We start from the raw sequence: 12,190 nt of genomic DNA on the forward strand, positions 1-12,190 counted from the left end.
ATAAGGCTTCTCTTGCATGGAGGGAGTGACTGGGCTCTCATTCATCTGCCAGAAGGAATGTATCTTGCCTAGTTTAAAAAACAAACCCACCAAAACCAATCTTTACATGACATGTTGATTTAGTTGACTTTCATTATATTTTTGAATAACATTTAATGAAAAAATATAATATACATTTATGGTGCTGTAAAAGGGTACAATTATCACTGCCAATGCCATGACTCAAACATACACATTCTTATTCAAATTAAAAGCAATAGTGACTGATCAAGGCAGATACACTTTCTGCCATGAAAATATTTCCAACGTCATAGTTCTACCTATGAAATTAGCAACATAGTAAGTTATATTTTACATGTACTGTACCTGCAATATATGTACTGTATTTAACATATCCAAAAATCAGAGGGTAATATTCTAAGATCAAAAGGATGAAGCAGTCCAGTTGCACTACTCACAGATCAAATTAATAACCTGTCACAGTGTATCCCAGGGGCGGGCAAACTTTTTGGCCTAAGGGCCACATCTGGGTATGGAAATTGTATAGTGGGCCATGAATGCTCACAAATTTGGGGGTTGGGGTATGGGAGGGGGTGAGGGCTCTGGCTCGGGGTCTGTGGTGGGTCCAGCAATGAGTTCAGTATGTGGGATGGGGCTGTGGGGGGCGGGCTCTGGGGTGAGGCTGGGACCAAGGGGTTCGGAGGACAGGAGGGAGATCAGGGCTGGGGCAGAGGGTTGGGGCGTGGGAGGGTGACAGGGGTACAGGCTCCAGGTGGCACTTACCTCAAACAGCTCCCAGAAGCAGCGGCATGTCCTCCCTCCAGCTTCTACACGGATGTGCAGCTAGACAGCTCTGCACACTGCCCCCTCCGCAGGTGCCGCCTGTGGCCGTAATTCCCAGCCAATGGGAGCTGCGGGGGCAGTACTTGGGGTGGGGGCAGCATGTGGAATCTCTTGGCTTCCCCTACGTGTAGGAGCTGGAAGGGGGACATGCTGCTGCTTCTAGGAGCCGCGCGGAGCAGGGCAAGCCACGGACTGGGGCAAGTCCTGGACCCTGCTCCCCGGCAGGAGTTCAAGGGCTGGGCCGTAGTTTGTCCCCCCCCGCCGGTGTATCCACGCCATCTACAAAGCCAATCAATATAACAGCTATTTGGAAAGCACAGAAAAGGTGTTCTGAGACATTTGACAACCCTGACTTACCATATTCCTTTTAACTTCTAACTAAACTGGAATAGGAAAGCATTCTGTAGGGCAGGATATAGAAGTTCATTCCCAGGGTGTGAGGGCTTCTGGGAGTTGAAATAGTATCAGTCTAGATTTTTATATCACACCCATCAGTGTGATAGCTGAGCACAAATTAGGAGGGTCTATAGTTCCAGACATGAAATGTATTGGAAAGAGCAAAGTTGTGGAAGCTTGTACACTGGCTGCCTGCACTGTACCTAGCTGTAGTCAGTGTTTAGTCTGTAACTTCAGGAACATTATTCTCACTCCCAAACTTTAATAAGTAAGCTATAGCATAGACATCTACTAGAGGTAACAGAAGAGCAGTTTGGCTTGTGGTTCCTGTATTATTGATGCTTTATAGTCTCTAGAGCAAATCATAATATTTTAGAAATATTATGTCAATAAAAATGTCAGCATATGAAAAAAAGTTAGCAAGTTTGCTTTCATTTTAAAGATGCTGCCCAGAGAGTTTCATTAGAATTAGAGATGTTGGCAAGGGCTAATTTTTAAAAAGGTGTGTGGCTTTATGTTTGTTTTTTTAGTTTTTTTTTTTAAATATAAAGACCAACTCTTCTGTCTGTAGGACAGTGATGTACTGAGAAAGACCTGCTTCATCCACCACCGACTGCATTGTTCAGTCCATAAGTTTTAAAATTCACTTAACCTGCTTCTGCTTCCCCTCCCCCTCCCCCCCTTACCCCCATTATGTAACCAGGCTCCTGTCCTGTGCTCTGAAAGGAAACCACAATTGGCTTCCTTAGAAAGTCCAGTTTCTAATTCACCAAGGAATCCTTGAATAGTTTGGATTTGCTACAGTCATCACAGTCTCCTTGTTCTTCCTCTGGAAAGCGGCAGCTGCAGGCATCCTCCTCCTGAGTCGATTGCTCAGGTGTTACATTCACTAAACAGAAAGAGATGATTAACTTGAATTGCATTTTTTAATCACTCATATTTCATTTTCCCTCAGCAGGGACTGCATGGTGTTAACAAGTTCTTCAGAATTATTCAGTTATTTGCCCTGAAATTGCCTTTTTCTCCAAAGATATTTCCTGGTAAGTTAGTCTATTGTGCTTTGTTTTCTCCAATGCACAGGAGGCTCTCATTGAGGTGAGGAGAGCTGGCGGCATGGAATCTCCAGACTTCAGAGAACAATATTGCTTTCCCCTGTAGATTGAAATACCACTATTGGCACCAAATGTGTGGATTTATTCTAATCAGTATATGAAACCCTATCAGTTCAAGGGTTGATTTTACTCATAATTTCTTTAATGAAATTTCTACTAATGGAAATAACCAGCAGAGATTTAAATATACACACACAGTCAACTGCTGTTTGACTACAACAGAACATGTACATGCTTAATTCTACTTTTCCTACCCAGCCCATGAACGTCTCATGGTTGAAATATCGGATTTTATTTTCAGCTGATACTTCAAAGTGTGTGTGTACACGTACACATATACACACACACACATATATATATATATATATATATATATATATATATATAGTTTAGTGCCAACATGGTAACAGTGTACCCAGGTTCTGCACTCCAAAGAGCTTACAATTTGAATGGACAGAAAATATAAACATTTTCAGGACCAGCTTCAGAAACCCATGTGCGTCTGCATGTCCTCCTCCTAACCTTTTGCCCAGTGGTTAGGGCACCTGACAGACCACTTTGCATCATGAAGAGAGAAGATTCTAGTTTTCATAGCCTGTCTCCCAAGTGAGTGCCTTAATCACCAGGCTATAAAGTCATTTTCACTTTCTCTTTGGCCCAATGAATATTTAAGTAGTTAATACGTAGTGGAACAACTTCAACAGGAGAGATTGAGAGCAACACACAGAATAGCCTATAGCCTGGTGCTTCAGATGCTCATTTGGAAGGGAGGAGATGTGAGTTTGAGTCATTGCTCCACAGCGTGGATTCAAATGTGGTTCTCCTCCACCCCAGGCAAGTGCACTAAATCACTGGGATAAAGGTTAAAAGGGGACAAACATGGATGGACACACACGATTTTCTGACTGAAATGAAACAGATGATCCAAAATAGACTCTTTCAATTTGCATACAAATTCTGAACATTTTCTGAACTGAACCAATTTTTTTTCTGATTTTTAATTTGCTGGCTGACTCCAAAAAATAAATTACTCACCCAGCTCCAGTCACTCCCAAATCCCAAAGGGCCCCGGGAGACATCCTTTGTAACATTTCTAAAGCCAATTTCTTCCCAATAGCCTGCTTTTTTTTTTTTTAAATAAAAATCTAAAACCTGGTTTTCTTTTCACAGTGTAGTGACTTTCAAAGAACACATTTAAGTTCAACTATGCTGCTACTTTTTAAGGAAACTCTTAAACCTGGATTCTTGCCTGCTTGCCCACCACTAGGAAAAGGAAGATTGTAGGTAGCATGTCTTACTTTTCTTGAACATAGCAGGTAGTTTCTTTTTGTCGCAGATATTGAGGCACACATACAAAGGTAGCAGAAACATTATGCACACTAGCACAGCCCCAGTAACAGCGATGCCGATGGTGACCACCTGAAGATCCTTCCCTAAGAAGCAAAAACATTCCTTAAAAATGATTGCAGAGCAAAGCTCTCCTGCAATGGAAGCAGCTGGATTATTTGTCCCTGAACAACTAGAGCTACTTTTCTTTTTGCTTCTACTGCTTAGAGTTGCTGCTGCTGTACCAATCTGTGAGACTGGAGACAAATAAAAGGACCCTTAAGTTCAGTTATAAGCATGAGAGCTATAGTTTAGCTAATTCCAAGACAAGTTGTAACTATTTCACTCTAGTGGGGAATTATTATGCAATAACTCACCTTGTACATGGATAGGGACTATGATGGAAATGGTGGCTGGAGTCATAGTTTCTGAAGCTTGTCCGCAAACCACATCACTCCTATTAGTCCCATTCACCAGGACCTTATCTGGAAGGCATCTTAAATATGTTTAAAAAAAAAAAAAGAATGTATGAAAATGAATTAAACGCAGACCTCAAAGCTATAATCACTTATTTTTTTTAAAAAAAGTACTTACTTTGTCCATTGTCTGCAGGGACCATTGGTCTGATTGTTAAATGTCCCATTGGGACACTTTTGGCAACCTTTGACAAATACAAATGTTACTATTTATATAAATTGACGTTTAAAATGGTGCAAGAGACATTATTGTACAGCTGAGTAAAAATAATGTTGCATTTATATATCAATTTTCATCATCAATGGCTTGTATAAACAAAAATGTGAGGATAGGTAAAGTTCTTATATTAACTAAAGTAAATATTTTCATAAGTGTCTTTCATTGTAAACAAGTTGATTGAGGTCCCTGAACTGAAAGAACTGACAGAACTAATTCTGTTAATGTATTTCAAGATACTGAAGAGTCAACTAGCATCCTATGAACTGTGCCCCAAGGCCAGAATGTCTCTATTCTTGCTATTCCAGAGTTCTGCAAGTATCTTTTCTTTGTCACTCGTATTCTAAAGGACCAAGGCCTATGTTTCTGGCCCTACCAAATTCACAGCCATGAAAAATGCGTCATGAACCGTGAAATCTGGTCTCCCACCATGAAATCTGGTCTTTTGTGTACTTTTACCCTATACTATACAGATTTCACAGGGGAGACCAGCCTTTCTCAAACTGGGGGTCGTAACCTAAAAGGGAGTTGAGGGTTGTCACAAGGTTATTTTAGGGAGGTCATGGTATTACCACCTTCACTTCTGTGCTGCCTTGAGAGCGGCACCTGTTGGCTGGGCACCCAGCTCTGAAGGTAGTGCAACTGCCAGCAGCAGTGCAGAAGTAAGGGTGGCAATGCCATACCGTGCCATCCTTACTTCTGCGCTGCTGTTGGCAGCGGCTGTGCCTTCAGTGCTAAGCTCCCGGCCAGCAGCTGCCACTCTCCAGCAGCAGCACATACCCCCAACCCTACAATAACCTTGCGATGACCCGCCCCCATACACACACACCCCCCTCCATTTTTGGTCAGGACCCCTACAGTTACAACACTCTGAAATTTCAGATTTAAATAGCTGAAATCATGAAATTTATGATTTTTAAAATCCTATGACCATGAAATTGACCAAAATGGACTGTGAATTTGGTAGGGCCCTACCTATGTTAATGGAGTTTTACTGAACTAATGGACCAGCAAATAATACAATAAGGCCTCAATTCTGCAAATAGTCACATGGTCTTTTCTACTATTATTAGCACCTAAGAGTTTTGCATAAAGTAATGGGACAAAGGCAGCCTTACCTTCTTCAAGAGGCTCTTCACCTACTCCACAGTTTTCTACACATTTAGAACAGTCTTTTCCAAAACAGCGATGCCCATCGTTACATGCACATTCTGCATCCACTGTTGGAGAACACTCCCTTTTATATTTGAATTTTCCTGTAGAGCAAAAACAGATATCCCATATTGGCACTCACTCCTCAAAGCATCTGGGTCAGAAACAAGCCCATCCTAGTAAAACATCATAATAGGGAGCTGTGATGAGTAGAGGGACCTCCTGCCTGATTTGCTTCAGAGGATTCAAGCTGAGAGTGCAGGTCAGAAAAGTGCAATGGATGCACCAAACTGATTTTCACTTTGGCAATTGATTTTCTTTTTAAAGTTAACTTTCCCCCCCGCTTTTTGGTTATACAGGGGTATCCAAACTGGGCCCAGCTGAGGGCCTTATTACAAAGCCCTTGTGACAGCTAGGTACCAAATTTTTGCTTACATACTTAATATAGTCACAAAAATACAGCCATGCACTTCTGACTCACACACAAAACAGGAGCTGGAGTATGTTGGCATATCTACCTTTCCACAATTTTATTTCCAAGTGAACCTTTGCATGGGGGAGGAGGTGGTAGCAGAAGGGACACCATTCATAGATATACTGTTTAAAAGGCCCATGGATCCAGACATTATTAATCATGTACCAAGAGTGCGCTTAGCCTAGCTTCCAAGGCTAAACAATTCCATTTACAGCTCAATGTCTGTGTACGCTACACCCTGCTATGCTCAAACATCTACTAGAACAGGGATGGGCAAACTATGGCCTGTGGGCCGCATCTGGCCCACCGGCCATTTTAATCTGGCCCTCAAGCTCCGGCTGGAGAGTGGAGTCTGGGGCTTGCCCCACTCCGGCACTCCAGCTGCGGCTCAGGGGCCACTCCACACAGCACCCAGAAGCAGCGACATGTCCTCCCTCCAGCTCCTACACGTAGGGGCAGCCAAGGGGCTCTGCTCCACAGGCTGCCCCTGCCCCAAGCGCCGCCCCGCAGCTCCCATTGGCCAGGAACCGCGGCCAATGGGAGTTGCAGGGGCAGCACCTGGAGATGCGGCAGCACACAGCAGAGCCGCCTGAACGCACCTGTGTGTAGGAGGCAGAGAAGGAACATGCTGCTGCTTCTGGGAGCTGCTTGAGGCAAGCATCGCCTGGAGCCTGCACCCCCCCAGGCCCCAACCCCCTGCCCTGATCCCCCTTCCGCCCCCCAAAGCGCTCAGTCCCAGTCCAGAGCACCCTCTTACACCCCAAACCCCTCAACCCCAGAGCCCTCACCCCACACCCTGAACTCCTCATTGCTGGCCCCACCCTGGAGCCAGCATCCCCAGCTGGAGGCCACACCCCAACCTCAATTTCCTGAGCATTCCCTGCCCGCCATTCAATTTCCATAGGCAGAGGTGGCCCTCTGGCCAAGACGTTTGCCCGCCCCTGTACTGGATGGACCTGTGGGGGCAGCAGGTTAGGGAGCCGGGCTACAGAAAGGCAGTACTGTACCTTCACAGCGGCGGCATCTGGTACACGCCCCCAGTGCACTGGCCGTGGCGGAGAAAGTGCCCGCGGGGCAGGCGCGACACGCGTCCGGGCTCTGCCCGCAGTCCGCACAGCTGAGGAACGTGCCTGCGAAGGAGCCAGAGAAATTGGCTGGCTCCAGCCGTGATACCCGAGGCGCTGCTGCACGCCCAGGGGCCGGCCCCAGCGGCCCTCCCGCCCCGCCCCGGCCCGCCGCCCTCCCTGCGCCCCAGGGCACTTACCGGGCGGGCAGCGCTGGGGCAGCGCGGGTGTCGCTGCGGCCGGACCCAGGCTCAGCGCCAGGCCCAGCGCCAGCAGCGCCGCCGTCACCAGAGGAGCGTGGCCGCGGCCCATGGGCACTGCGGAGAGAGGCTGCTGCGGGGCTGCGCGTCTCGCTGCGTCTGAAAGGCAACACACCGGCCTGAGCCGCCGCTGGGGAGCGCCAGAGCCAGGCCGGCCCCGGCCCCGGCCCCGGCCCCGGGCAGGCCGCCCGGGAGACCCCCTGAGGGGAGTCCCTGGGGAGAAGCCCCGGGGAGAGCCCCGGCGAGCGCCGAGCCGCCCGGCCACCCCTGAGGGGAGCCCGGATGGAGCCCGCCGCGCAGACCAGACACCTCATGCCCCCTCCGGGCCACGGCCTTACCTGCAGAGCTGGCGACTCCTTCCCGGCCGAGCGCCTCGCGGACTCTGCCGGCGCCGGGCTCCGAGCGGCCCTTGTGTGACCGCCCCCGGGGCGCTGAGTCACCGGCCGGCGGGGGCGGCTCGCGGGAAACCCCCACGCGCCCCTGGGAGCGCGAGGCCGGGGTCGCACCCGCTCACTCGCGAGCTCTGCGCTCTCCCCGGCCTAGCGAGGGTCTTGCGAGGCACCCGACTGCGCCTCTCTCCCGGGCGTCACCGCTGCTCAGAGCCGCTCTGCGCCGTCCACCCGCAGATCCCAAAGCGCTCCTCTCGCCCTTCCTGTCACTCCGGCACGCGTAGAAGTCTGGCCGCCCCAGGGGATTTTCAGATGAACCAGCCTCAGCACCAGTGTTTTTTCTGTAAAATCCCCAGAGAAGCCCAGCTATGCAGAGGAAGGGCCCAATGGCAGGAGGCTCAGACACCAATATTATGTCCTCTGGCTTCAGCTTATCTCATCTCACCTCACCTTACTATTATTTGTAGTATCAGAGCACCTAGGAGTCCCAGTCTTAGACCAAGTCCCCATTGTGCTAGGTACTGTACAAAACAAACTAAAAAAAGGCAGTCTCTGCTATTGACAAATTGGCCCTCCCATACACTGGGACCCTATGAAGCTTCCCTAAACATAAGTGAGAACAGGCGGCATCCTTGGTTAACTAAAATCTACAACCTTGCCACGCTCTGAAGTACTTGCCCAGATGAGTTTACATATATCAGCCAATATTATAAAAAATCTGTTCCTAAAGATAGGTTCCTAAACACATATTAAATCATTCATTGATGTAAAAATTCATTAATGCAGCTTTAAGGGAATCTGGTGGTGTAATGTGCCTTCTGCAACATCAAGTTCAGCAAAACTCAAACTTCTGAAAACAAGGAAATGCAGAGTTAAGGTATGTGCCCACTAACCTTATCTCTGCCTCCCTGGAGCTAGCAATAGCTCCTGGAAATCATCTGCATACATGACAGCTGCATTTGCTATAGTAGGGTATAGTTGTATTGACTAGTGGAAGGATTAGTTGTAAATGTGATATGAAGTGATCTGGGAGGATGTGTATTTGAGCCCCTTTCCTGATCCATGTCTGTGTGATCAATGGAAAGAAGTGCATGTGTACCTTGAGAGATTCAGTATGCCTTACTTCAAGTGTGTTGTGTAGGTTGTTAGTAGCAGGGCACAGAAGTCTTTGTGCCAGGGAACTGTCAGCAGTTGGATGGGAGATGAGTGTTGTCTGTGATTTTAATGAAGGGTAAGTGAATATAGTGTTAGATGGCATTGTAGGTAAGGGTGAAAGTGTTGTAAAATGCACTAGATGTGGTGATCTTTCAATGGAGTAGGTTAAGTGTTTGAGGGTAGGGCAGATGTAGATAGCTCCTGTACAATGTACAGGCAAGCCTGTGAGTATGTGTATTATCGATATATTGTAGCATCACTCAGAGATGGCAGAATTAAAGTTGAATGGGTGTTAAACTTTGTATTTTCTGATTTTCAAAACTTTAAGGTAGAGTTCTGCTGAACTCGACGATCTGGAAGGGCATGAGATACCACCAGGCAACCTTAACTCAGCATTAGTTAAATTTTTTGTCAATGAATTTCCAGTTTTTTTTAAAAGAAAGAGAAGCGTTGATAGGAGATTGTGGTCATTTAGGCAGTTGTAATTATGTAGGTGTGCAGTTCGGACACTACTGTGGGCAGGTAATAGTAATTATAATAAAAATAATTAATACCTATCTCTTTCATAGCGCTTTTCATCAGTAGGTATCAAAGCATTTTACCAAGGAGGGAAACATCATTATCACCATTGTGCAGATGGAAAAACTGAGGTACAGCGAGATGAAAGGGCTCTACATAGCTATCTGCAGCATAGGAGGCTTATACGGTGTGAAGTTGCTCATTCATCTCAATGTGATGTTCTCAGCTGAATAAGAACACTCCAGGTAGATAAATGCAGCCCAAAACTATAGCTCTGAAAAATTTGAGCTGTTCCACTTATCTCAGTGGTGCTATCATATCTACTCCCCGATGCCAGTGCTTGAGAACCTGTGATGTGCATCGAGCATGCCCATTCTCAACTACTCACTCCAGTCTCAGCAATGTGTTCTTGGTCCATGCTCCCAGCATGCCTATTCTTACCTGGAGGCAGAGCTTCCCCACATACCAGCTCACATAAGGGGACAGGGAGAGGGCCTCAGAGCCCTTTAGAGCAAAATGGGCCCTCAGATCCTGATTATCACATGGGGGACCAGAGAAAGGGGCTCTGACCCCGAGAGGGACACAGCTCCCCAGATCCTTACTATTGCATGGTGTGGGGCAGGAAGAGGAGCTCAGACAGCTCCAGAGAGGCAGGGATCTCCCTAGATCCTAATCACATGAGAGGACAGGGAGAGAAGCTCAAACACTCCATAATGGCAAGGTCCCCCCAAATCCCAGCACACATACAGGAAGGGGGAATGTGAGGCTGACAGGCACCCTTTGCCCCAAACCCTCCTGCTCTTCCTGCCACTCAGCTCATTGTCACTCCTCCCAGTGTCCCATCTCTGCCCTCCCACTCCCGCTGACAAGAGCCCCAATCCCAAATTTGGATCACGATTGGGGAAGAGCCAAAATGGCTTTTGTAAAGGGATAATGTGGACAAGGATGATCCATTGGATATAGTATACTTTGACTTTTGGAAAGCCTTTGACAAGGTCCCTCATCAAAGTTTCTTAAGCAGATTATGCAGTCATGGGATAAGAGAGAAGGTCCTCTCATGGACCAGTAACTGGTTAAAAGATAGGAAACAAAGGGTAGGAATTAATGGTCAGTTTTCAGAATGGAGAGAGGTAAATAGCGGGGTCTCCAAAGATTTGTAATGGGACCAGTGCTATTCAACATACTCAAAAATGATCTCGAAAAAGGGGTAAACAGGTGACAAAGTTAGCAGACAATACAAAATTACTCAAAATAGTTAAGAGACAAGGTGGGGGAGGTAATATCTTTTACTGGACCAACTTCTGTTGGTGAGAGAGACGATCTTTTGAGCTACCCAGAACTCAGCCTCAGGTCTGGGAAAGGCACTCAGAGTGTAACAGCTAAATACAAGGTTGAGCAGATAGTTCAGTTTAAAGCTGACTGTGAAGAGTTACAAAGGGATCTCATAAAAGTGGGTGACTGGCCAAGAATATGGCCAATGAAATTCATTATTGATAAAAGCAAAGTAATGCACATTGGAAAACATAATCCCAACTATACATACAAAATGATGGGGTCTAAATTAGCTGTTACTGCTTAATAAATAATCTGTTAGTCCTTAAGGTGCCACCAGACTCCTTGTTGTTTTTGGTCAAGAAAGAGATCTTGGAGTCATTATGGATAATTCTCTGAAAACATCTGCTCAATGTGCAGCGGCAGTCAAAAAAGCTAACAATGTTAGGAACCATTAGGAAAGGAACAGATAATAAGATAGAAAAATCATAAACTCACTACATCAATCCATGGTATGCCCATGACTTAAATAACGCATGCAGTTCTGGTCAGGGATGGCCTTACAGGAGGGTGCCGTGGTCAGGGGGGTGCTGTCTGAGTGCGGCAAGCTGTTGGGCCTGGGCTGCCAGAGCTGGGGGGAGCCCTTGGCCAGCTGGGTGGGGGGTGGGTGATGCTGCTTGGAGCTGCCAGCCTGGCAGGGATGTACAGCCAGCAGGGCTTGCCCCTTCTTGCAGGCACAGTAGTGGCTGCACACCTGCTGTCCTGCTTGGTGTTTGGGGATGCATGGCCAGGGGAGTCCCCGGGCTCAGAAACTCCTCCTTGTTGAGCCTGGCTGGCCCTCACGCCCGCACCCCACGCTGCTGTTCACAAACTCAAAGAAAGGGTGCCAAAATACAAGTTCGCCCAGGGCACCATTTTTCCTAAGGCCAGTCCTGGTTTTGGTCACCCCATCTCAGAAAAGATATACTAGAATTAGTAAAAGTACAGAGAAGGGCAACAGAAATTATTAGGGGTATGGAACAGCTTCCATATGAGGAGAGATTAATAAGAGTGGGACTTTTTATTTTAGAAAAGAGATGATGGGGGAGGAATATGATAGAGGTCTATAAAATCATGAGTGGTGTGGAGAAAGTGAATAAGGAAGTGTTGTTTACCCCTTCACATAACCTGCAAACTAGAGGTCAGCCAATTAAGTGAATAGGCAGCAGTTTTAAAACGAACAAAGAAGTACTTCTTCACACAACACATAGTCAACCTGTGGAACTCCTTGCCAAAGGATGTGAAGGCCAAGACTATAACAGGGTTCAGAAGTGAATTAGATAGGTTCATGGAGGATAGGTCCATCAATGGCTATTAGCTAAAATGGTCAAGAATGAAACCCCAAGCTCTGGGTGTCCCTAAACCTCTGTCTGCTAGAAATTGTGACTGGACGACAGAGTTTGGCTCTCTCGATAAAGTGCCTTGTTCTGTTCACTCCCTCTGAAGCATGTAGCACTGGCCACTTTTGGAAGAAAAGATACTGGGCTAGATTGAC

At 46.9% G+C, this 12,190-nt stretch overlaps 1 protein-coding gene across 1 annotated transcript; it reads right to left on the reverse strand.

Annotated features, from left to right (window-relative positions):
* Window positions 1-1,756: 1,756 nt before the first annotated feature.
* Window positions 1,757-7,860, reverse strand: TNFRSF9 (TNF receptor superfamily member 9). The gene is made up of 8 exons (XM_077837312.1): window positions 7,660-7,860; window positions 7,262-7,420; window positions 7,005-7,127; window positions 5,489-5,626; window positions 4,272-4,338; window positions 4,055-4,173; window positions 3,650-3,784; window positions 1,757-2,128 (listed from the first exon to the last, which is right to left on the reverse strand). Exons 2-8 carry the CDS (start codon window positions 7,371-7,373, stop codon window positions 2,001-2,003), a joined length of 822 nt encoding a protein of 273 aa, XP_077693438.1. The 5' UTR covers window positions 7,374-7,420; window positions 7,660-7,860; the 3' UTR covers window positions 1,757-2,000.
* Between the last annotated feature and the right edge of the window lie 4,330 nt (window positions 7,861-12,190).

Source organism: Eretmochelys imbricata, chromosome 18, assembly GCF_965152235.1.
Source record: "Eretmochelys imbricata isolate rEreImb1 chromosome 18, rEreImb1.hap1, whole genome shotgun sequence".
NCBI classification, from domain to species: Eukaryota; Metazoa; Chordata; order Testudines; family Cheloniidae; genus Eretmochelys; species Eretmochelys imbricata.

Coding starts and splice junctions, on each gene's coding strand:
- TNFRSF9 (XM_077837312.1), bottom strand. CDS start 7,373: ATGGGCCGCGGCCACGCTCCTCTGGTGACGGCGGCGCTGCTGGCGCTG. Junction 3,785..4,054: donor AGTCCCTATCCATGTACAAG/GTGAGTTATTGC, acceptor TTTGCTTCTTAG/GGAAGGATCTTCAGGTGGTC. Junction 2,129..3,649: donor ACCTGCTATGTTCAAGAAAA/GTAAGACATGCT, acceptor CTTTCTGTTTAG/TGAATGTAACACCTGAGCAA.